This window comes from Accipiter gentilis, chromosome 33 (genome assembly GCF_929443795.1).
Source record: "Accipiter gentilis chromosome 33, bAccGen1.1, whole genome shotgun sequence".
Taxonomy (NCBI): domain Eukaryota; kingdom Metazoa; phylum Chordata; class Aves; order Accipitriformes; family Accipitridae; genus Astur; species Astur gentilis.
In genome coordinates, this window is record NC_064912.1 from 17,600,181 (window position 1) to 17,623,726 (window position 23,546).

Here is a 23,546-nt window from a genome sequence, read left to right on the forward strand (position 1 = left end):
CTGTCATTCTTCATGGAAAACACTCAAACATGGTGTGAAGTTTGCATGTGATCGTGCCTGGCCATTTTATAGTGCTGGGGCTGTAAGGCTGTGCTTAGAGTCAAATCAGTGACTTTGTGATAAAAGTCAAGTCTGTCTTTTATATCAGTTGTGAGGTATTCAATCTTCTTAATGCTCAGCTGTGCTCTTAATTCCTTGGAATTGTCATGCCTGTTCAATGAATGTTGGAAGTAGTAGCCAGGCATTAATTTTATTTATTTTTCTATTCTGTCCTTTAAGAGTGATGCCATCTAAAAATGAGTCAGTTATACAATAGCATTGAGCCAAACATTATTGATGATGAAATGGTTCAGAAAGCCATTGAAGAGCAGTGTCCAGAGGACATAGGAAAGCTTGCCAAAAGGGAAGGTATTAACCTTAAGGATGTGACGGAGCTACAGCTTGGTTTTAGAAGTGAGTATCAGAATATATACTTTTTTTCTTCTTTTTTTAAAGGGTAGTAGAATTAAGCATGAAGTGGCTAACTGGCAATTAAACAATCATGATTAGCTTGGATTTGTTATGTGAAAAGTAACATCTGGAGTTACATTTTAGTCATACCTGTATGAAGTAGTTTCATTAGAGAGAGATGGATGCTTTTGCTGATGGGTAACGTTAAAGCTGCTTAGCTTTAAGCTATTATTGTCACTGCTATTCTTATTTAACATTTATATTGTGGTGACACCTACAGGCCACAGGCCTATTGGGCCCTTCTGTACGTGGACAATCAAACCCTGGGCAGGCTCTGCCATCGCTGGCGATTATGTGAGAGCTATTTGGTAGATTATGGTGATTACAGTCCAATTCGGTGGCTTCCTCCGGTCATCCATAACATTATCGCAGCTTGCCTCTTACTGTCAAACCAGTCATAAACTTACATTCAAAAATTTGGCTCAATATTTGAGTACTTTGGGCATATGTAATTTCATGGGCAAAAATCTGCTTTTGATAAACCATTGCGTGCTTCAGTAAAATAATGCATGTATTAGTTGAGTTCCTTAGAACAGACTTCCTGTTACCTGATCCTGCATGTATTTGTTTGCAAATACAAAGTATAGAACTGTGTGAATATTTTGTGCATGCAATTACTTGCTTTACTCTGCACTCACTAAACAACAATGGCAGTAGAGCAGCTAACGAAATCTTCTGGGAAGCCATTGCGGGGGCAAAGAGACTTGGGAGTGAGAATGTTCTGTATTTTCTGTCACCTTGGTCCTAATGTTTTGCTGTAGTGCCTAACGACCTGCCCTTGTGATTCTGTTTTTGTAGAAAGCTAAATGCAGGGATATTGATTAGTTCTAAACTGCAGCCTTCACAGAAAGAGTAGACCCCAACTTGCTCTCTTATGATGAGAATCCCAGAAGCAGGAGAGTAATTTACAAAAGTGGTAGCTGGCCACCGCTAGCCTGCAAATGCGGAGAAAAGCAGAATCTCATCCCAAACCTCCCTCTTGGAGCTGGAAAGGAAAATGAAGGTCAAGGCCTCCTAGTAGTGGATTCATAAAGCCACTCTTGACTGCAGGGCCATAGTCAGCATCCCCTCAGTGACTCGTTGGCATCACTGATGAGCAGTGTGCGCTGGTGCAGGACAATGAGGTTAACTGGACTGTTTCATTGATATCTCATCCAGCCAATGGACCTCTCAGCTCTCTAGGGCAGTCATCACATGCTATCGTAATCTGCTGAAAATAATTTTGGAGGTAACACTGGACATGTTTTCCTTGTGCAAGATAGTGTGTCTGCTAAACTGAAAGTTGTCTCACATGAAAAGCAATTTTCTTTTATTTTTTTCCTGTGGCTTTAGATATCCTGCAGATTGATAATCTGTGGCAGTTTGAGAATCTGACTAAACTGCAGCTGGACAACAACATCATTGAGAAGATAGAAGCTCTGGAGAGTCTGGTTCACCTTGTATGGCTTGGTAAGATACAAGCATATGAGGTTGGATGCCCTCACAGGTGCAAAGCAATCTGCAATAAAGCTAGGATGTCGCATTCCTTCTCAAACACGACTGATAGGAGCTTTCCCAGGGAAGGCTGTCAGCTGTCTGTGTGTTTCCTCATTTGACTGTCAAATGTCAAAATGCCTGAATATCAGAACTGCAAAACAATCCTTCAAATCCTTTAAAAACTGGTTTTAATACATTTGCTGTGGCAGGAACAGGAAGCTGAGGTTTCAAGGTTGTTTCCAGGGTTTGTACTTGTATTTGGAGATGACTTTCAGAAATATTTATGGAAACACCTCTGTGATTTAGAAGCCTGTATTCTGTTTTCAGAGCTAATGCAGGCATTTCAGAGCCTAGAACCCACTGTCTTTACCCCTATATGTTTAAGGGCTTGTCGTCATTGTTGTCCCAAAAAGTACCCATCCTTGTAGTCTTATGTGACTACTTTCAACTAAAAACTCAGGATGCTGAGAGCAGCATCTCACAGGGGTGCAGGCTTTGATGCTGGGCAGATCAGTGATCTTGCTGCTACAGATGCATAGCTTAGAGCATTCTCCTGGAACTGCAGACATGTTGCTGGCTGAAAGTGTAAATATATCCTCATCCGTCTTTGAAAATAGCATGCAAGGCTTCAGTTCATAAGCACATCTTGAAATGTCTATTGGGTTCTTCTGCCCAGTTCTCTGCACTGTTCTGCTGCACAGATGACTAATGCACTTGTGAATCAAGAGCTGATCACCACAATGTAAGCAGAGTGTTTTGAAGCACACTCATGGGTTTCGTTTGCCCAAAGGCTGCAGTGGTTCAGGAGCTGCTGCATGAGTGTCTTAACCATCCGGGGACTGGGGTGATGCAGACAGCTGGTAACCTCATCAACCATCTTTGGACTCCTGAATTGCTCCATACTGGCCTGAGGGCAAATACTGCCCTTAATCATGATGAATGTAGGTGTTAGGATAGATGTTCTGGCAGGAAAAGAGGAAATTTCAATAAGTGAAATAGCTAAAGTGAGTACGTGCCTTTGCATACCTCCATTGACAACAGGGCGATTGTGAGCATGGGACTGGCGTATGTTGGTCTTATGGGAATGACCATGACAGTGGGCACTGGTGTGGCAGGCAAGAGTCTGCAAGAAACAAGGCAAGGAGTGTCAAATTTGTCACAGAAATACCCCCCCTTTTAGGGCATTTCCCCACCTCTTTTCTTGTATTTTGGTTTTCCCCATAAGCTGGAAGTCGCTTTCAGGTTGTGTATGTAGACTCCACAAGGAAAGCCTTCAACTGTTCTTCTCATTTAAAAGTTGCATGGACAGTTGAAAGGAGAAGATGTGAACGAATGATGATGCCTTTCCAGTGGGACACTGAACACCCCTGAGGAAAATACTGTACATAAACTCCTAAATCAAGAATCAGGCTAAATGCAAGGTCTGAATCAGGGCGTTCTGCTACAGATAATTTAACTTTTGCTTGTAAAACTTTTTTGATTTCTAAACTCTTCCCCAGACTTGTCCTTCAACAATATTGAAGTAATTGAGGGCCTGGATACCCTTGTCAAACTGCAGGACCTAAGTCTCTACAATAACAGAATATCTAAAATTGAGCACATGGACACATTGCAAGAGCTGCAGATTTTCTCCATAGGGAAGAATAACCTGACAACTCTGGAAGATGTGAGTGCTCCCTGTCTTTGCAAATGTTTCCTATCAAAGGATCAAATACTCTAATAATGACATTTGGCACTGTGTCTGAGCCCCTCCTGAGAGGAGAAAATTCTCCTTAGGATTTCACTGCCTCTGTAGTCTAAGTTATGGTTTTGGTAAGCTGTCCCAGTGTTAAGTGCTTACTACAGCTATTTCTCTTCTAGATTACTGACTCATGGGGGCCCGGCTCTGTTACTGCTATCAGCCATGGCAAAATTCCTATTGGTTCCCATGAAAGCTGGAAAAGGATTAAATAGCTACATATGAGAAAAGGAGGGAGTGGAGACTAGGATTTATTTGGGGTTCTTTTGAGGGCAGCTTACCACCCCAGCTAAAGACCTTCTCTCTATACCCATTGTTTATATATTCACAATGTGAATCTAAGTATTTCCTTTCCTGAAAGCATTACAAATTCATAATTTAATGATGTCACCTGTGTTTGGCAGCAGAGCAGGATATGTATTGCAACATAACTGTAATAAGAGCAACGAATTTCAAGGCTGTGTGTTTCCCCAGCAATGGGAAGTACAGCATCTCTTTCCTCTCGGCATAGGTGATCTATCTCAGGAGGTTTAAAAACTTACGCACACTGAATCTCACGGGGAACCCTCTCTGCCACGATGAGCAGTATACGCTGTTTGTTGTTGCTCATCTTCCAGACCTGGTATACTTGGACTTCAAGCTCGTGAGTGACACCACGGTAAGCATTTCTGCATTCCCTGCTTGTGAAATCGGGCAACAGCATCCTACAGAGAATTTGCTTTGTTGGTATGCCTGCAATATTCTAGCATTCAGGGCAGGTTCCCTGCAGAAATTAGACTTACAGAAACACGCAGTGTTTATTCTGCCTCCACCTAACAGCTGTGAACCTGTAGGCCAAATTCTATCAAATCTGACAGAGAGGTAGAGGTGTCAGAGGCATGATGTCTTCACAGATTTTGTGAAAATCAGCAGCTGTGTGTGGGAGACGGGCCTGGTTAATGTTGCCACAGAGAGGCTGCAGTGTGAGTGCAAGCCTTCTACAGATCAGAAAATCTCAGAGGAGATCAGTCTTGAGACACGGATCCAGGGGAAAGGAGGCTTGGTGGTCCTGCTGCTCGGTGAGCAATTTGTTTCAGTAGTGGACTGATAGACTGTCCAGGCAAGCAGGTGCCTTAGAATGCATTTCCCAGTTTGATTTCTGAGAACAGGACAGTGCATCCGCACCGGTAACCTGTGGGACTGCTTTTTGTTCCCAGCGCTCAAAGGAACAAAGATGGGGTTTTTTGTTGGGGTTTTTTTTTAGTAACCAAAGAACATGATTAATTGTAAATTTGCTTGGCACAGAGCAGGAGCTGTACTTGGAATATATATTACTCTTACCATAGGACTGGAAGGGCTTTCCAGGTCATTGAGTCCAGTCCCTGTTCATACAGACAGTACCTCATAGAATTGCATACTTAAATTTGTCAAGATTCAGTTTCAAGCTAATTAGGTTCTTGCCCCTGCTACTACCTTGCCATCCACTCCTCCGAAGAGCCTTCTCCTCCCTAGTAAGTGTATTAAACTTGCTAGCTGATCAAATCAGAGCTGAAATTCTAGAAGTCAAAACAGGGCCTCCTGCTGAAAAAACAACCCTAAAGATGATGAAATGGGGAGAGAGAAGTTTCCTGGGACTGAATCAGCTCAGATGCACTGAATGCAGAGTCAGAGTAATATGCCAACAAAAAACGGGATGAGGAATGGACTAGGAACTTCATAAGTAGTTTAATAAAAAGCCCACAGAGAAATGGAGAGGCAGATGTCACTCAGGTTCATGTTCTAGAAAGATCAAATGCTTATGCCCAGATTTGTTGAGCAATGCTGGATACTCTAATAAAGATATTTTCTTTGTTTGCATTTCTCAGCGAGAAGTTGCAGTTTTAAAGTATCAAGATCTTACTGAGCCATTGGAACGTGAGGAGGCTCAGGCCCTGGCTCAGCTGGAGGAAAACCAGGCAAAGCAGAAAGAGCTGGAGTACCACAAGGTACGTTTTCTTTGGCTGGTTGTATATTGTCTCAGGAGAAAGAAGCACAACAGATATTGACTTCTCTTTTACCTGCTTGAAGATTTAATGAGAGGTTAACATTGACTGTGCTAAAACTAAGGCTAGGATTAATCTCTGTGATCTCTGAATCTCATTTTTGAATGAAAACAGGAACTGCTGTAGAATACACATGACGTGGCGGAACATAATTCTTTTGGCTGAACAATGAAACTACAGATATAGACCCTGCAAAGCTAAATAGTAAATCATACCTAAGGATCTTATCAGACTGACATGAGATTAAGAAAATTACAGGTCTGAGGGAACTGTTAGCATTTTCATGGTGCAGTGACTTTTTTTTCTCCTTCACACTAAGTCAATGCTTTTCATTAGTTTTATGGTTAAACTCTTCAGGGCTTTTCAGAGATCACTGTATTCCTGTGAACAGACTGAAAACAAGACCAGGCAGAATGGTGCTTTCAGTTATGGTCTGGCTCTGTATTCCAGACCTCTAGAAGATCAGACTGGCTGAAGAGCAAGAGGCAGTTAAGTGACAGGGAGGAGACCTGCAGCTCTTCCCTCTGTCCCTTCCCAAAGTCCGCTGACTCCTTATCCAAGAGGCTTAATAGCCTTGCAGTATGCGGTTGTATGTGATAATGTTTTGTATAAGATTAAACAGTGTTTTCTATCCTTAGGCTAGAGAGTTCAAGCAGCAAAGCCAGCAGGATGGTTTTCACTCCAATTGCAGGGTGCTTTTATGCCTTGGTTGGTATACCTATTGTGTTGGTATGACTGTGTCTGCACCAGAGTTCCTCTGCTGGTAAAGTGCTTATAGGAGTGACACATCCTGAGGACTGGCAGCTGGTTGGCACTCTTTATTTTACTTATATGGCTCTGATTCTCTTCAAAGACAGCCTTTGTTGAGTACCTGAATGGATCATTCCTGTTCGACAGTATGTTTGCAGAGGATACAGAAGCTGCCAAACTGGCTTACCTCCCTGGAGTGGGTAACCTGCTGCAGGCATATCCTTCCTGGGTTTAGAATACCTCCAGCTAAAACGCAATGCCTTAAGTTAAGAAGGAGGTGCATCCACAGGGACTCTTCATCCATTGCTTTTGTCCAGGGCTGAAAACTACATTGATCTAAGATCTGAGACAGTCTGTGTTCAATTTTGGAATGGTACCAAAAAAACCACTGCAAGACTGTGAGACCACTGACAGCTTTAAGGCTTAGTATCTCATGAAATATGAGGGCTACAAACAAATAGTTTATGTTACTGGCAAGCTGGCCAACCCAGCTTGAAACATCCCGTTTGTAAAACCACTCATTTCTATCACCAACAGGTCATGAGATTCCAGCGTTTTAAATTCTCACCATTGTAATTACCATATTCCTTTTCCTTCACTTGAATCAAACACAATTGTGGTAGCCTTCTTTTCTGACCCTTCAAGAATCAAGGCTTTATACTTACTTTAAGTCTGGAATCCACTTAAAGTTTAAAATGAGCTATAAGATAAATCTCTGTCAGCTAGATTGTAAGAGCGCTGTTGCTAAAATCATGTTGAAATTGAAGTGGCAGGAGATAGGAACAGACTAATCAGAATGATATGAGTCGCATATCTCACAACCTGCCAGAGCTGGCAACATGAAGTTTTCAGGCCAGCACTTTTTTCTGATCATTGCTACTACACAGGGGATCAGAAAGCAGACACTTTTTTTTTCTTTTTTTCTTTTCTCATTCAGATTAATAGAGTATTGTCAAGGCCAGTAACTTGACCTTCCTTAAAACTGCATTACACTGTTGGGAAAAAATGCATCACGGCTTAACTACAGTAGACTCTAGAAACAATTCCATTGCCAAGATAATAGTAGAAGAAAAATTGACATTATTTTTGTGATGCTACCAAGTCAGTAGTTTATTCTGTGCTCTGGCTGTAGGCTCCAGAGCTGTATTTATTAACTACGCAGACACTGTGTTCACACTTGTGAAGACAGATAGGGTTGCGTGCTTCATTCCGCTGCTGTGTCAGAAGAGAGTCAGAGAAGTGTATGTATTTCCTTTTCTTCCTCAAGGCCTTTTTTCCCCCTCAAGTTGCCACAGCTTTCTCCATACCCTTAAGGTAGCAAAATCCTATGCATTAAATGTGAATGGGTGACCCAGTCCTGCCACAGACAGAATACTTGGCAGCCTGCTCCCAGCAAGAACCACGGAGTTTACATAACAGTAGCTTGTAACTCTTGTTGCTCACATTTGCAGAGGTAGAAAGAACATAGCATAACAAACAAAATACCTTGACTCTGGTGTCACATACAGGACGGAGTTTGTCTCAGTTTGTGAGAACCTATTTAACTATGGTCTGAAAGAGTATGAAAAACGAGAAGCTGAAGTCTCTGATTTCTATGAAGGCCTTCATGAAGCATTAACAGCCAACCAGCAAGAAGGCAGGAAAATAATCCTAGACTTTGAAAATCGGAACAAAAGGGTAATGTTGTTATACTTTTGTTTGTTTGATACACGATTTCTCTACATCCTCTGCCAGCTTTTAATTTCACTGAGAGCAAGGGTAACTCCATTAAAATTAGGATAATAATTCCGGATTTACACTGTTGCAGTAGGAATTGGTACTTGATCCATAATGGCAGAATCACAGAGTGGTTGAGGGTTGGAAGGGACGTCTGGAGGGCATCTGGCGTAGGACAAAATTAACATAGCACAGTGTTATCTTATTGTCCACAAACATAAAGGGCCTTCAAGGCTTTACAGAAAAAAAGTGGCTAAACACGATGGGGGTTTTTTACTTTTTATTTGCCATCCAGAAAAGTTACCAGTCTTTAAGAAAATGGAAATGCTGAACCTTTCTTTCAGTTTAAATATTTCTGATAAAGTTAATTTTAAATATATATATAGATTTATCAGATTTAATGCCACTCCCCTTCTCTGTGAGGCCTCCAATAGCTCTTCTTTTATTGAAAAAGGAGGAAGAAAAGGAAGGAGATGGCATGATACTTCATTTTCAAGTAATTTTCTACTTCAGTTCATTTTGTCAACAACAGCTCAAAGAACTTTAACAGAAAAATTAGGTAAAATTGTAATGTATTTCTAGTGTTTTTAAAGCAGAAACTATCTTTTTTCATTCTGCTCAACTGCAGCCACCCATTGTGGCTGCTCAGGGCGTAGCTTCTAGCAGGATCCCTTTCTGACCATGTATAATAGATGGTTCATTATTTTGTTTCCACAGAAAAAATAAGGGGGACTAAAGCCTGGTAACAGTGTCAGCTGAGCAGAGCAAGTCCCTGACAACTGACACCAGGCAGTCACGAGCACTGGGTGCCTTTGAAAACCAGGTCACTTTTATTTAGGTGCCTTGTCACACGCTGGCAGCCTGCTGAGTCACTCTGCACCCAGATCCTTGAACCTTGCTGACTCATGCTGGCAAACTGATTTCATCAGCTCTAGTCGGGACACGAGTTTGCAGCCTTACCAGAAGGCAACATGTAAAGATTGATATGTATATTCAGTTAACTTGCACTTGAATTCCCAATATAGCATCCATTAAAAAAAAAAAGCCACAAAACCCAAACAAACTAACAAAAACCCAACAAAAAAACCCCAAAATCAAACCCAAAGAAACATGGCTGAGGCCAGATTTTGGCCCTTTGTCTTTATCTGATGACCTGCAGGGTCAGCTTCAGATTGAGCTGCAAGAACAGGACACAGTGGTCAGCCTGAGTTCTCATATAAATACTGGAGGAGTTGGTGTCAAAACTGAACACTGTATTTTAACGGCATTTCCCCATTCATTTAAAATTGCTGGAGGAGTTCAGAAGTTGCAGAGGTCCCGGCAGTCTGAAATCTGCAAGCCATTCTTAGGGGCTGTTTGTCTCGCTGTAATCCTTTCATGTAAAATTAGGTAACCTGTAGAATAACTTTGCTCTCTGAAGTTGGTTAAGGAGCAAAGAAGCATTAAAGGCCTTGAACTTTGAAGTTATTGCTCCCAGAGGCGCAGCTTGAATGGCTGTGGAGCTTTTGGAGCCTCCTAACTTGTTTACATTAGAAAAAAAGATACCTTGCTCTCCCCTTCCCCTCTTTTAACACTGCAAAGTTTGGGTAATCTAGTCCATTTTCAGACACAAGTCTTGGCAGTGATTTTCATCAGAATTTGCTATTTTAGCATGTTCCATTCCCTTTCAGGACAAGTGGATTAGACATCTTAAAACATTTTCTTTTTTTTCTCCTATTAACAGTTCATTGTTAACTTATTTTGAACAGACTTGAAAATAATACATTGCTCAGCACAAGAGGATTTTTTTTTTCATCCAAGAAATCATAAATCTTGTCTGATACAAAACTGACGTCAATATTTAATTCTGAAGGGCAATAAATCCTTGCTGTAAGAGGAAGGCAGGCAATGATAGGTATTCCATATTCAGAATAGTAAATCCTGACCCTGCAGAAGTCAATCAAGATTCTCCTTGACAGGAAGGGGATCAGGATTTAGGCCTGCATTTCTTTCTACGAAGTAATTGTTAATCTCTTCTTCATGGCTAGCAACGTCAAGAATCTAATATTTTTCTTTACTTGAAATGTGTCAGAAGGGGAACCAAAGTTGGAAGCATAGAAGGGGCAAAGTCTTCTGCTGACTGGAGGATGAGGAAGCGTTTTCACTGATTCTACTGCATTGCCCCTGGATCGTTAGCGCAGTAGCATACCTCAGCACTGTTGACTACCCAGTATGTAAATCTGGAGACTTCCTGAATCATCACATTTCATTTCAGCTAATCAGCAGCAGGAACTTTTCTCACATATGTAACAAGTTAATTAAATTGCAATGGAGTGCTGAACACAAACTGTAAGTAATTTATGTATCTCTGTGTTTAGAGACTGGATGAGATTCATAGTGCCAGTAGTTACGATATTGCTGAGTCTAAACGAGCTGAGTACAAGGAGGACATACTTCAGCTGTCAGAAGCACTCATGACCTTGGAAATGCTCATAGCTGACCAGCTGGAGGTAAGGGTCAAGCACATACAGTGAGAGCTCACATCCAGAACGCAGGGGGATAATTTTTACTATTGCTACACCCCTCTGCTTCGTAGCCCATTGCACAAAGAGGGGCACATAGGTCTTCCAGTCAGGCTAATGTTTTGTCTCCATCTTAGTCTTTCTCTGCTCAGAGTTGATCTGGGTGAGATCAGGCCCTGGGCATTGATCCATTGCAACAGATTTCTGTTTCTCAGAGCAGAGCGCAGTATGTCCTTCGCATCTATACAAGCTGATTTCCTAGACTTTAGAGAAAGGGATTTGAGGTCATTCAGTCATTTTATAGGTCTGCGTACAGAAGTCGTTGCATAGCATGGGGTATGCCTTTGGGATTCTAGATGTGTAATTCTTTGAAGCTGATCTTTGCTATGAATAAGATTACATACATTCCTGCTCAGCTTACTGCATTTGCTTGCATAATAGCTGCCTTTTTTCTTCACAGACTTTTCCTCAAAAACTAGGGCAGGGCTGCTAATGTGCATCCTCATTTAAAAAAAAAAAAAAGTAATCTGTTTAAAAATTAGCAGGCAGGAGCTGTGGCCTGTGTGCAAGCAGATGCAGCTGTTTACTTTTGTGAATGTGCATGACAGAAAGCAGCAGCTCAAAATGGATTCCTCACTGCATCAGGATTGTGCCTTTTAGTGTTTTCTGAATTGGTCCTCACGTATCTGCAGTCACTGATGGAATGAGCCAAAGCATTTCTCCCTGCATGCCTTTCTGGATTTGCAGGATTCGAGTGGCTGTCTTTGAACTGTTGTATCAAGACATTTAAGTGCAACACTTCACAGATTCTCCATCAGCCATTTCTGACAGAGGTAATAGGCAGCAGCAATTTTAATTTCTGAGGACTAAAACAAAAGCTGCAGTAAGCCCGGTCATTGGTTGTACTTCTGACAAGAGGCTCTTCATGCATACAAGGAGACTGTAGCACGTCAGTATACGGGAATACAGCACTCTCCAGGCATTACTTAGGTGAGGGTAAAAAAGGATCAGCTGGCTTGCTCCAGACAGTGGGTAAAGGTATCATTCAGTCAACTTCCCTCCAATAAACTGATTTTCTAACCCTGAAGGAGGAAAGAAAATCTTGCAGCACTTTCAAAACACTTTAAATGCTTGAGGCAGTTCAGTTTCTGACTGTGCTAATAACAGCAGTGAGTCCAAATTATAATAACTTGTAGATTCTTCCTGGAGTCCTTGACTCCTTTTTATGTTTATGCAAGTTTTCATTGTAATATGTCCTCTTTTCCCCTCTGTTAAGGAACTAATAAAGGATTTTAAAGGAAACATTGCTGTCATAGCATCAACATTCATTGAAAACATTAAAGGGATATATCCTTTTGACAGTCTGTTGGCCTGGACCTTCCAGTGATATACATGTATCTCACCTCTAAATCCAGAAATGAGCCATCAGTATAGAATTAGATTTTTATTTTTTTTTAATCAACAGAAAAAGTCTTTTCCCAGCTTTGCAGGAATGGTCATTTAAGGTGCCCAGCTCCTTTCTGTGGAGACTCAGGAGGGCACAAAAGGATCTCAGTTCTCCTGTGCTGAAAGTCTGTAAGACTTACGTAGCTTTCTCCCCCTTGGGAATCTTCCTTCCTTCTCCACACAGCCATGACAAAACCCTGGGAAGATCTGGTTAGACGTTTTTTTATGTACATTCTTGCTGTAACAGCCAATGAAATACCTACAATTCTCTTTGAAATTTCTTTTAATGGCCTTCATTTTTGTGTCATTGATGTCTTCTGGAACAAAGTGAGATGAGAATACCAAAGTGCTTCAGTGACAGATTACACTACTTTAAATATAGAATTTTGTTGGCCTCGTGCAAATAATTGCACTATATTCAGAACTTAGCTTATATCCTGGGAGGCCTCCTCCAACTCCCCTTGCAAGCCTAGGCCCACTCTTAGTTCTGCGTAATACATGGCAGTGAGGATGAGACCCAATGTGTGATTAAGAACAGAAAGTGTATATCCTGACACTGCACCAGCTTCTGGCAGCAGCCAGGCTCTTTCCTGTAGAGGCCCACTGTGCAGACACTCAGTCTCTAGTTACAGGAGGTCAATTAATCTCTACAAGTGAATGGTGTAGTCAGTTTTTTCCTTAACGATCTTCTGTACGATGACCCAGTGCCGGGACCTGGAAAACCGTTACCACGAAAAGCTGCTAGAAATCTCCATCACCACACTGGAGAAATCAGTCAAGAATCAGCTTGACGAGGATTTGCCAGCTGATGTTCGAATGGTGAGGGCACCAAAAAAATTCATCTCTTCTAAGGAGTTGGCAAGAACAGGAGGCCACAGCCTCTTCTCAGAAGGGACAGGGTTTCCAGGAGGCTCAATAGAGCTTAAGCCATGTCTAAACCAGAGCATAACCTCCTCCCAAGAGGCCCCAGCCACTTGGCTGAACTGCAGTGCCACTAGACATCTCTGCTGACTAGGACAGAGCATAACTGCACTGCAGGTTTCCCTGGGCGCTGCCAGAGCTGGTGGCAGCAGCCCAGGAGAGGTGCTGAGCAAGTGTCTCTCCTGCCTCCAGCACAACTCGCTTCTCTGGGTGATTTTCAGACAGCCCCAACCCAGCAGGCACTTAGGCAGCATCTTTGCTGCACTCGCAGCTGGTTTTGTTCAGATTCTCCCTGCTCCCCCAGGAGAGTCTGAACACTGCTCTGACTTTCTTGCACCGGGGCTCTGTTTGCCTCAGTGATTTCAAAAGCCCTTCCTAGAGCTCCCCAGCCCACAAGCTGATCTGGAGGCAGGACATGACATTTCAAATGGAGCCTTCCACTGAGCCCTCAGTCTTGCTGTGATAGCAAAGATCCCAGGAGCCTTTCAGAAAGCACAAAGATCGTTGCAGTGCTCCAGTCAGCAACGCTGCTGACCTTTTTGCCTCCGTTATTCCTTCATTCAGTGGCTAAATGACTCGAGTTTTGCATTTGCTGTGGTTTTGCTCTGTCCAGATTATCCCAGCCCCCCCATTACTCCAGGTAATCAAGAGCTAACAGACACAAAACAGACCCCTCAGCCCCCCCGGGGGAGCTCCCTGCTTTATGGCCTGTGCAGATGGCTGCAGTTACGCACCGTTGCTGTGCACCCATTTTGCCTCGCTGCCATCCATTTCCACGGAGAAGCAATCTTCATTTGTTCAACAGCTGCACTTGGCTGCAGGAGGAGAGTCATTATGGTTTAGTGAAGCCACCCTCTATTTAGAGCCACGGGGGAAGTCACTGCTTCGATTAGAATCTGGGACTCTTCAAAAATGAAGATTTACAGCCAGTGCCACCAGTGCAAGAGACCCTTCCAAGTGCGATTTTCCACTTCCCGCACCTGCTGGGCCAGGCGTGCTGGAGCATATGCAGCCTTGCTTCAACACCAGCTGCCCGCAGGGGCCTGCCATGTGCTGCGAGGCAGCCCTGCCTGCAACAGAGCACTCGGCAGCAGGCATTTGCTCCCTGCTCCAGCAGGTGAGCCTGAGAGTGCTGCCTCAGTTTCCCCACCCGTACTAGGGATAATACTCCATTACGCCGTAGTGAGCTCCAGGCGCATCCTCGCGAAGGGGTAAAGCGCTGGATTCCTCCTGATGACTAGGGCTTTGTCCGTCTGAAACAGAGGGCCGATTTTCTTCCCCCCGAGCATTGCAGTTACTGTGCTCCTAGTTCCGAGCTCTGCTGCTTTTGCTGCAAGCCCACTCCCCTCCCCTCATCCGGTCACGTTACCTCCTAGCTTCTTGTGGACAAAAACACCATTGTCAACGCAGTCAACGCGTCCCATGGCATCCGTCTGCTGAAGATTGCTAAGCGAGAGAGCGACATCCTCAGCAACACTTACCGCTGGCAGGCCTCCGTGACAGAGCAGGTAAGAGACCCTCATGCTCAGGGGGATGGGGCACAGACAGGTCTGGCCCAAGTGGTGGGGACACTGCTAGAAAAGATGCTCCCTAACCTTTGCTGGAGCCCTCTGTGCTACAGCAAGGGACCCTGACAAGCCTGCGGATTCACTGCTTGGTTTCAATCTGTTCAGGCTTTCCAAAACGAGATTGACAGAAACCGTGACCGTGTCAGAGAGATCGTTCAGTACATCGACAATCTCCAGGAGGAGCTGGATAACATAGAAATCCTGGAGCCAACGGAGTAGGTCTGCCACAGGCTGGGCAGCTACCTTAGCTGGGGGCACACAGGACAGCCCCCAGCGGCAGCACACCTGGCAGAGACGGCTGCCTCTCTATGCCTGAGCTGCCTGGGACATTTCAGGCCAGAGGCATGCTTCTTCCATCCCACCACAAACTGCAAATAAAAGATACTTCTTGAGTCTGGAAAAGCATATGAAGCTCTGCCTCTTCCATCATGTTGGCATGAAGCCCGAGAGCTCAGACCTGGTCACAAGGGGTTATGGATCAGCTGTGAGCTGATTGAACCAAATCATCGTAGCACATCATGCCTGAAAGCTTTGGTACCTGCAAGCACAGTGGCAGAAACCTGCGAGCCACAGGCACATGGCAGCAGCCTGGGAGATGAGTGCTCTCCATCAAACCACCCCCAAGATAACAGCAGGTTTCCAGCTCAGCAAGCACAAGGCTGGCGGGGGCTCTGCGTGCCTGGGAGCCTCGTCTTCTCACCGCCTCTTGCAAAAGCAGCTTTCTGCAGCATGAACAGAGCAGCCCCCAGCTAGCAGGAAGGGAAATCAATGGTTCCACAGGAGCTCACACACCGCCGCTCGCAACAGCCAAGCGAGGAGTCATTAATTCCCCTCCTTGCTCAGTGACAGCAGCTGCTACGCTCACTTGTGGGCAGCTTCTGAGGAATGATGCTGGCTGGGGCGGTACTGCTCGAGGCAAACAGCAAGGAGAAAGGTGGGAAGGTTAAACGAGAGGGTGGCTGCATACGCACTCCGGGGGGAGACCAGGTCTCTCTGAAAGCCCCGTGGCTGGTACTGCCTGTTGTACGCAGATTTACCTTGTAGTACCATGTGCTTTTGAAGATGGCAGGAGCCCAGGTTCCCCCCCTCTTGCTCCAGGACTGCACAGTTGGCTCCCTGCTACTCCTTGGCTGCAAGGACAGGGTACCTAGCATGGAAAGGCTCACACAGAGATGTGAAGGAAGCAGATCTGTTTGGTAGTTAGTGTCTGCTCAGCTCTGCTCCATGTTTTTTTCTGCCTGCAGCCATCCCAGCACCTGCCTGGAGCCTGGCAGCTCAGGACCTACACCGCAGTTTGGTGATTAAAACAAAGAAATACTCAGCAGCATTGGCTTTCAGTATCTAGCAGGGGCGTGCCTTTAATCAAACAGAGAGACCCTGGTGTTACATACAGGCACACTGAGGGATGAAGAACAGATGCAATGGAGTCTGTTTTCAGATTTCCATAACAAGTGTGTGTCAGGAGCTGGCAGCTATGAAGACATGTGGCATATGCTGGGTATGTCTGTACCGCGCCCTGCCCAGGAAGCTGTTTCTTTCGTGAGAGCTCCTTTGATGAGTTACAGACACCGGTAATGGACAGAGCTGCTGTCCTGGGGATGCAGAGGAAGCTCACCTTGACCTTTCCTCCTTGTGGGCTCAAAACTGCTGGCGCTGCACTGCGGCAGGCAGTCCAAGCAAGGAGTTGCCCACAAAGTCGCAGCTCCTCAGCACAAGGCTGATCCCAGGAAAGACGTGGTGGCAGGAGGGTGGTTGCCCTCACTGGGTCATGCCAGCAATTCACAGCTGGGCATTCTCCTCCTGCGCCCAGCCCAGCAGCCTCAGTCCTGCAACAGCTTGTGTTTTACAGTTGAGCTCTCTGAACAGAGGTGAACAAAGAGAGTCCCAGCGGCCGTGCGAGCACGCAGCTCGCACAGATCATAGTCATGGGCCCACTCCACACTGCCCCACCGCTGAATCTGAAGGAGAGGAGGAACGCAAGTCAGTTCAGAAATGGATTATATGTAGAGCTGCTCAGCAACTCCCAACCTCCCTTTTCATGTTTGTGAAACACGGGTAACCCCCCAGGAGCTGTGCTGATCACTGCCTACTGGGGCAGACAGATCTCCAGATGAGTTCAGTGGAAGGACATGCTTCATTTGTACTGGGGTCTGAGGCAAGGCCCTTAAAGGCAGGATGAAAAGATTCCCATCAACTTCATCCACTTTTGGGTCAGGGAGAGCTTCACGCCAGGCCAGTTTCCAGCAAGCAAGTTATTAGCTTGGTGTCTACCAAGGCCTCCAGGCTGGATAACCCACAGCAAGAGAAGCCAGCCACAACTTTGCACTTCAGATTACAGAGGGAGAAAAGCAGCCACCTGGGTTCTGCAAAAAGAAACTGGCAGTCCCAGGAGCACTCTGGGCTGTTGCCCCCATGGTGTTGCTCTACAGCAGCACACTCCAAACTCTCTCAAATGGGGAGACTGGCAGAGTGGAACCTCTCCTGCAATAGCAGGCACTTCCCTTGCCAGTTATTTGTGGTGGGAGGTGTATTTGTCATGCTGAGATTATTGCTATTTGAATTATAGGGCTGTTTTGTAACATAATTTACCTGGTATTCTTCCTCCAGGCGAGACAGAAGCACGGCTTTCTCTACTGTAATGTGCCTGTCAATCAGACCCATGGACAGAATCAGAGATTTCAGCTGGGTGATTACATATTCTATACCTGGAAGGGAATAACCCAAAACAAACAAGATTCATGGTTGTTTTCTGCAGCATTACAGCAGCATCTTCACATGCTCTGAACAGACAGTCAGGGTGTGGTGCCTCCTCGGGGGGGATCACAGGGCCAGTGATCCTCCCACTTGCATCTGGGCACTTAAGCATCTTAAGCATCAGATCTGCAGTTAACAGCAGACACAAAGCGCTGTTCTGGCCACTGTCACTGCAGTGACAAAGGCTACGCCTTGGAAACTGCCTCCTTTTATTCCACCACAAATCTTCCCTGTGCAAAGGGAAGAGGTACCCATCCAGGCCCGAGTATTCTGGAGCTCAGCTGAAAGTCTAGGGTGAGAGGGCCTTGTATACTGTTTGGTGATAAAAGAGCTGTACACATCTATAACCACTCCTAGAAAAACAGTGTGCAAATGTGTGTGGTGTGCCGTGCCCTGGGAGAACTCTGTCGGCAAAGGACACAGCTGCTGGGCTCAGCTGATAAAACAGCAGAGCTGTTTCCTGCCACACCACCAGCTACTGGCTTGCAAGACACCCCTCTTCAGGGGAGGAGAAAGCATGCCTGATGGCTGAGGGACCTGAGCAAATCCCTGAGCCAGGAAGAGGAGGCAAGAAGGGCTCAAAACTCTGAGCTTCTGAGCACTCACGGTTCAGCTCAACCTGACAGGAAATGGAGGTGCCTGCACACGGACAGGGTCTAAGGAAGGAACTGAAGTGAGACTCGTCCTGCGCTACCAGTTTAGGCCAGACCTTGAATTTCAGGTCTAAAGTCAACTAGCTGCCCAGAGGCTCCCCTTCCCCAGGGGAGGCACGTGCCTTTCCCTTCCACCCTGCCTACCCATATTACAAACTATGAGGAAAGGAAATGATCCATCAAAAAGTATCTTTACAGGGGTAATGGAAAAGCTTTGCAAGCCCTGTCCCAGGAATCAACACTGTTAACTTCCCTTAGCTGCAAAGCTAGTGTCTTTTGTGGGTTTCACTGTCTGCTGCTCATTCAAGTCTTGCATTTGAGGACTTGAGCAAAGCAAACATTACTTCTTTTCTACCTTTAGGTGTCATTCAGCAGTATCAGGTACGATCAAGTGGGCGGTAAGGGTGAAAGAGCGAGGACAGTACGCAGAACCATGGGCACTTGGAATACTAAACCCTATTTCTTTTCCTGGTAACAAAGCTGGGGACTAAGTCACTAGAAGGTTTAGCATTAAAGAAGTTATTTGTGCTAGGGTAGAGACCAAACAGCTTGCAGGCCAGCACAGTCAGACCCTGGACACTAGTGGCACTAAGGGGAGAGTCCCTACCCTTAAAAAATACAGCTAAGGGACTGGCCTGCAGTTTTAAAACATAAACCTCAACACTCTTGATTATCTCAGCTGTAGAAGAAAAATGTTACAGTTACTCTTCTCCCCTGTGGAGAGGAACCGCCTCCTCCACTGGCACAGCCTGAGCAGAGGGCTCCCCAGCCCAGCCCCTCTCACCTTGCAGGGCCCACATGTTGTAGGACGCCAGATGGCTGACGAAGGTCTCCTTGGTGCTGGCTGGAATGTTTGGCCCCAGGATGCTGGTCGAGGAGCCAATTGCCACGTTGTACCTGGAACGATCACCCAGCCCCTTAGAAAAACACAGGGCTCATGGACCTTGCAGCTCTGACAGTCACAAGCACTAGAGCTCCTGGCCTCAGCAGGACAAGGCATAGGCAGACAGAAACATCTTTGACCTCTTACCTTTTCTCAGCCCAGGCGACAACAGGATCCCATTCATTCCTCTGCAGCTCTGCCAAGGCGGCTGGCTCCTCCACACGATAGCTGGGACATTGCAGAACAAAACCACACTGGATGTTCACTCCCAGGCTGCCAGGCTGCTCCCTGCCAGACTAGGACACACCTCTGGGAAGGAAGCTACCCCCTCCCCAGACCACAGCAAGGGGAGCAAGGGTCTACTGTCCACCCAGCGGCAGCAGTGACTGGGAACAATCCCCCCACTCTCCCCTGAATTCAGAGCTTTTTGTTTTTCTAGTAAGGACAATGCTATCTCACTGCAAATCATAGCAGCAAACCACCACAGAAAACTGCAGGTAGCCCCACACCAGCCATGGGATGCTGCAAGGTTTAGCGGTTAGAGCAGGGGACATATCCCACTAGAATTCTTTATATGGGGCCACTCCTCCTGCCCCACCTTGCCCAGTGGCTCAGCTTGGCACTCCCCACTGCCAGCCTAAGCAAAGCCACAGAGGCAGATGGGGGAAGTCCTGTTCCTCTCTCCCCACAGGAGCTGAGCAGCTGCCAGTGGACACCTCAGAGGCTGGGAGCTTGGGCATGAACAGGCTTGAGCCTGCAGCCCACAGGGACTTTAAGGAACGAAGGGCATTTTGCTACTGGTAAGAGTAGTCTGAGCTGCTTGTACTGGCACAGGAGTACCAGTGACTGGGCTGACAGATTCCCCCAGGCTGTTCAAAGATAGTTGCTTTTCCCCAGAGATCTTCATTTCCTGCTGCTCCCACCCTTGCCCAGCATGGAGGTGTCCAAAACAGAGTTCAACAGAGAACCAGATCCTCATTCTCCCTCATACCTACACCGTTCAGGTACATGGACTTCCACTAGGTTTGCAGACGTAGGACTGGCCTAAACTAATGCAAACCCTCGGGCCAAAACCAGGCCAGATCATAGCCCTGCCACGACTGGATTACAGTAGACGTTTTCTCTCAGTTGCCCCAACCAACTTTCCAAAAAAGCACACTGCGACAAGACAACCTCGCTTCTGCTCCAGCCGGGCCCCCATCTCATACCAGACAGTGTCAGTCTCCAGGAACTTCACAGCCGCACGGATCAGCTGCATTTTGTTTCGCTGCGTGGGATTGTCCAGCGCCGTGTTGCACAGTGTGGTCTGGGGGATAAAGGCAGTTTAAACCGCTGTTATTCAAGGCTTGGGGAAGCAGCAGCTTCCATTGTGCAAAGCCAAGAAGCAGCAGAGGAAATTGTGGCAGACAGAGAACTGAGGGGCACAGCTAAAGGAGGGTGCAGGGCCAGAACATGGCTCGTGTAGTAGGAATCTTCTCACTGATTTCAGAAGCCTCGGGAGCAAGCCCATCAAGCACCAGGGAAGAGAGCTCACAGACTGTTCCAGAGCTCATCGTTTCCTCCTGCCCCTTGCTATCCCAAATAACACCGTCCAGGCCCTTCTAAAATCCCCACAGTGACAAAGATTCCCCCTAGACAGTCATCCAGCCAGTATCTAACCACCTTCACGACTGCAAGGTTCTCCCCAGTGGCCAGTGGAAGTCCCAACCTCTTGTCCCTGTTTCCATCAGTTTTAGGACAACCTGCTCTCTCCATGTTCTGCGTTTGGAGACCATTCTCATGTCTACATGGTCACCCCCATTTTAGACCAAGCCATGCCAATTCTACTGCAGGTACTCAGGAGAGCTGGAGGAGGCAGGATGCAGAAGGAAGCATTCTCAGAAGATGCCCCCATCTCAAGCAGCCGGCGCAAGGCTTACACCCCAAAGCGGTTCTTAACCCTTGCTCTGGAATCCATTCTGCCAGCTGGCACAGCCCTCACCACAGGGCAGTGGCCTGGCAAACCCACCTTTAGCCCCTGGCATTTTGATTCCCTGTCTTTAATCCTGACTTCCTTGACCCGACTTCTCCCAGCATGCTGTGTTCTGCCCTGCCGAGGTCTCAGCATCCCAACCTGCTGTGCTCACCAGGTGCATAGTGTAGAACTTGATGGTGTCTTTCTGGGAGTCCCACTCTGTTGCCACTGCAATGGCCAGGACTTCACTGGGGACAGTGAAGAGCTTGCCCTGGGGTGTTTTCAGCTTTCGGTGGTCCAGGTTTATTTCAAAGCCTCCTGGGGAATCAGAGTAGAAATCCTGGGGAATCAAAGAGGAGCAGGCACTAAGGAACAACAGACAACCCTACAGTAGGAGCAGATTCAGAGCCGGAGCTGACGGGAGCACGGGACCAGGGATACTCAAGTTTCCCCACCATCACCATCATTTTGACACACTTTTCCCCCAGTCTTGGAAGCCATTTCCCACCACATAGCTTCGCTATAGATGAGGAAAGGGCATAGGCTGGGTTGCAGGTGTGCCACGCTCTTGCTGAAGAAGTGTGGACTGATAACACTTCCTGGGAATGAGCCCCCCCGTCCTGTCCCAGTGGCCATACTCACCTTCTCCTTCTGAGATGCTCACGTTCTGGTAAAACCGCTTCCTCTCTGGGGACAAAAACAGAGCCATTCAGAGGGCAGTTAGAGGAGGTTTGGTCCCTTCCCCTGCTCCCCATCACAGCCCTCAGTGCTGCTGAGGTGGCCTAACCACAAAAATCTGGCCCATTCATCCACAGTTTCCAAGCACTACACCGTTTCAGTGAGCTCCACTCAACTGGGGAAGCGCCACGAAGCTGGTGAAAACCCCAGGGTTGCTGTGCATAACTGGCAAGTGAACGGGACCAGCTTCACTTCTTCCAGGCTGCGGTCTCAGCTCCCTTCGAACCGGCCTGCACCGAATTTCTACAGAGTCTGGCAGGGGTGGTTTCCAAAGCAGACCTGTCCCAGCACTCCTGGAGTTTTGCTTTGGGGTCAATCTTTTCAGATTCTCCCACCTGCAATCACGTTTGACAAATTAATCCCTGAACTGCTCTGGCTAACGCTCTCTCCCTGCTTGTTCTGTCTCAGAGTGACAAGAAACCCAGCAGAGCTGGGTTAGAGGCAGGGCAGGGCATGGCAACCTCTCTTTCCATCCCCGATGACAACAAACCCACCCAGTGCCAACCCACGCGATCTCCCTCAGTGCCTCTAGCTCATTCTCTGCTTTGACCTGCAGCCGACGCACCCTCTGGAAGAACCACAGCTGCCGGCAGGCTCGGAGCGTGCAGGGGCAGGATGCTGTTCCCTCCACCACAACCGCCCACGGGAGCAGGTTTATTGCAGGCACATGCAGTAACAGCTGAATGGTACTGGGGACTTGTTGCACACACTGCAGCATGCCACTGAGTCACCAGGGGAAGAACCACCTCCCGCAGCTGCCTCCAGCCCACACACCCAGCTCCAGCTCTGGAGGACGCCTGCTCCACCGGCAAGGTGAGCCTGAAGGAACTGCAGGTCTCTGTTTTGAGAGCAGCTTCTTTTCCTACCAGCACTGTTTCACGCACTCCCAACACCCGAGAGCTGGATTACACGTGTTGCCAAAGTTTGTATCTCTCACACAAGGCAGGAAGAATCTGCAAGCCTTTCCCCTGACGACAGCGACCAGATTGTAAATCCCAAACCCAAAAATCTACCTCCTGAAGGGTGAAGCGAGCAGGCCAGGCTGCAGGTCTGTTATTCTAGGCTATAAAAAGTACATTCCCGCTGGGGAAATGGAAGAGGATTTGCTTAGGCTTAGTGACCTGCAAGCTTCGGGGCCTCAGAAAACGCCACGCTGTGAAGGCACAGCTCTGAAAAGATTAATGTGCTCGTACCCCAGAGGGGTCCTGAGTCACATCAGTGGGTTCCTGACACCCCGCGATGAGTCACTGCGACTCTGCAGCCTCACCTCAGACAGAACGAGACGAGTTTTACTGTCCTCAAACCTACGTGTTTCCAGCAAAATTTGAGATGATACATGACCCAAAACGTGCCTGAACCACCTCGGGTGGGTCCCACCCCCTCCAAATCCCTAAACCCCACCAAAACACAAACGCAAACTGACAGATGGAGGACTTGGACCCCCTTCCCCCGCCCCAAACACCCATTTTTTCACTCGCCCCGAGCCCAGCCTTCCTCCCCTGGCCCGGGGTGACCTTGAGGGGGTCCCACCAGGGGGGATGTCCCCCCCCAGCAGGACCAGCTCCGCCGAGCCAGGGAAGCCCCCTCCTCCTCCTCCTCCCCGAAGGGAGCTGGGGAGGCCCCGGTGGGTCCGGCGCCCCCCTCACCTGCTGGTGGGGCGTAAGCCCGACCCCCGCCCGGCCCCACCGGGCCGCTCCCGGCAGCGGCAGCAGGCGGTCGGGGGAACCGGGCGGTCGGGAAGCGGCCCCACAACAACCGGCGGCAACCGCTCAACATCGCGGCGAGAGAAGAAGCAACCGCCGACCGCCACCGTCCTGCCGGGCTCAGCGCGGCACCGCGGGCGCCGCCATGTTGCCGTAACGACAACCAATCCGCTCCGCCGAACGCGTTTTGTCCCTTCGGTCTCCCCGTCCCGTT

At 47.3% G+C, this 23,546-nt stretch overlaps 2 protein-coding genes across 2 annotated transcripts; one reads left to right on the forward strand and one right to left on the reverse strand.

Annotated features, from left to right (window-relative positions):
* The first annotated feature begins 283 nt into the window (after positions 1–283).
* On the forward strand, positions 284–14,959 carry DRC3 (dynein regulatory complex subunit 3). Its single transcript, XM_049791057.1, has 12 exons — positions 284–453; positions 1,843–1,959; positions 3,486–3,652; positions 4,236–4,382; positions 5,569–5,688; positions 6,599–6,724; positions 8,011–8,172; positions 10,569–10,700; positions 11,989–12,059; positions 12,854–12,977; positions 14,456–14,587; positions 14,753–14,959. Exons 1-12 carry the CDS (start codon positions 297–299, stop codon positions 14,864–14,866), a joined length of 1,569 nt encoding a protein of 522 aa, XP_049647014.1. The 5' UTR covers positions 284–296; the 3' UTR covers positions 14,867–14,959.
* Positions 14,960–15,985: 1,026 nt separating this feature from the next.
* Positions 15,986–23,533, reverse strand: ATPAF2 (ATP synthase mitochondrial F1 complex assembly factor 2). Its single transcript, XM_049791648.1, has 8 exons — positions 23,276–23,533; positions 21,534–21,578; positions 21,064–21,209; positions 20,146–20,243; positions 19,085–19,165; positions 18,839–18,951; positions 17,237–17,352; positions 15,986–16,605 (listed from the first exon to the last, which is right to left on the reverse strand). The coding sequence occupies exons 1-8, from the start codon at positions 23,403–23,405 to the stop codon at positions 16,468–16,470; spliced, it is 867 nt and encodes a 288-aa protein (XP_049647605.1). The 5' UTR covers positions 23,406–23,533; the 3' UTR covers positions 15,986–16,467.
* Between the last annotated feature and the right edge of the window lie 13 nt (positions 23,534–23,546).

Bases quoted from the DNA above. Each gene is read 5' to 3' on its own strand.
- DRC3 (XM_049791057.1), top strand. From the start codon at position 297: ATGAGTCAGTTATACAATAGCATTGAGCCAAACATTATTGATGATGAA. The intron at 454-1,842 runs GTGAGTATCAGA...CTGTGGCTTTAG, and splicing joins GCTACAGCTTGGTTTTAGAA to ATATCCTGCAGATTGATAAT. The intron at 14,588-14,752 runs GTAAGAGACCCT...CAATCTGTTCAG, and splicing joins AGGCCTCCGTGACAGAGCAG to GCTTTCCAAAACGAGATTGA.
- ATPAF2 (XM_049791648.1), bottom strand. From the start codon at position 23,405: ATGTTGAGCGGTTGCCGCCGGTTGTTGTGGGGCCGCTTCCCGACCGCC. The intron at 21,579-23,275 runs GTGAGGGGGGCG...TTTTGTCCCCAG, and splicing joins GGCTTACGCCCCACCAGCAG to AGAGGAAGCGGTTTTACCAG. The intron at 18,952-19,084 runs GTAAGAGGTCAA...TGATCGTTCCAG, and splicing joins GTCGCCTGGGCTGAGAAAAG to GTACAACGTGGCAATTGGCT.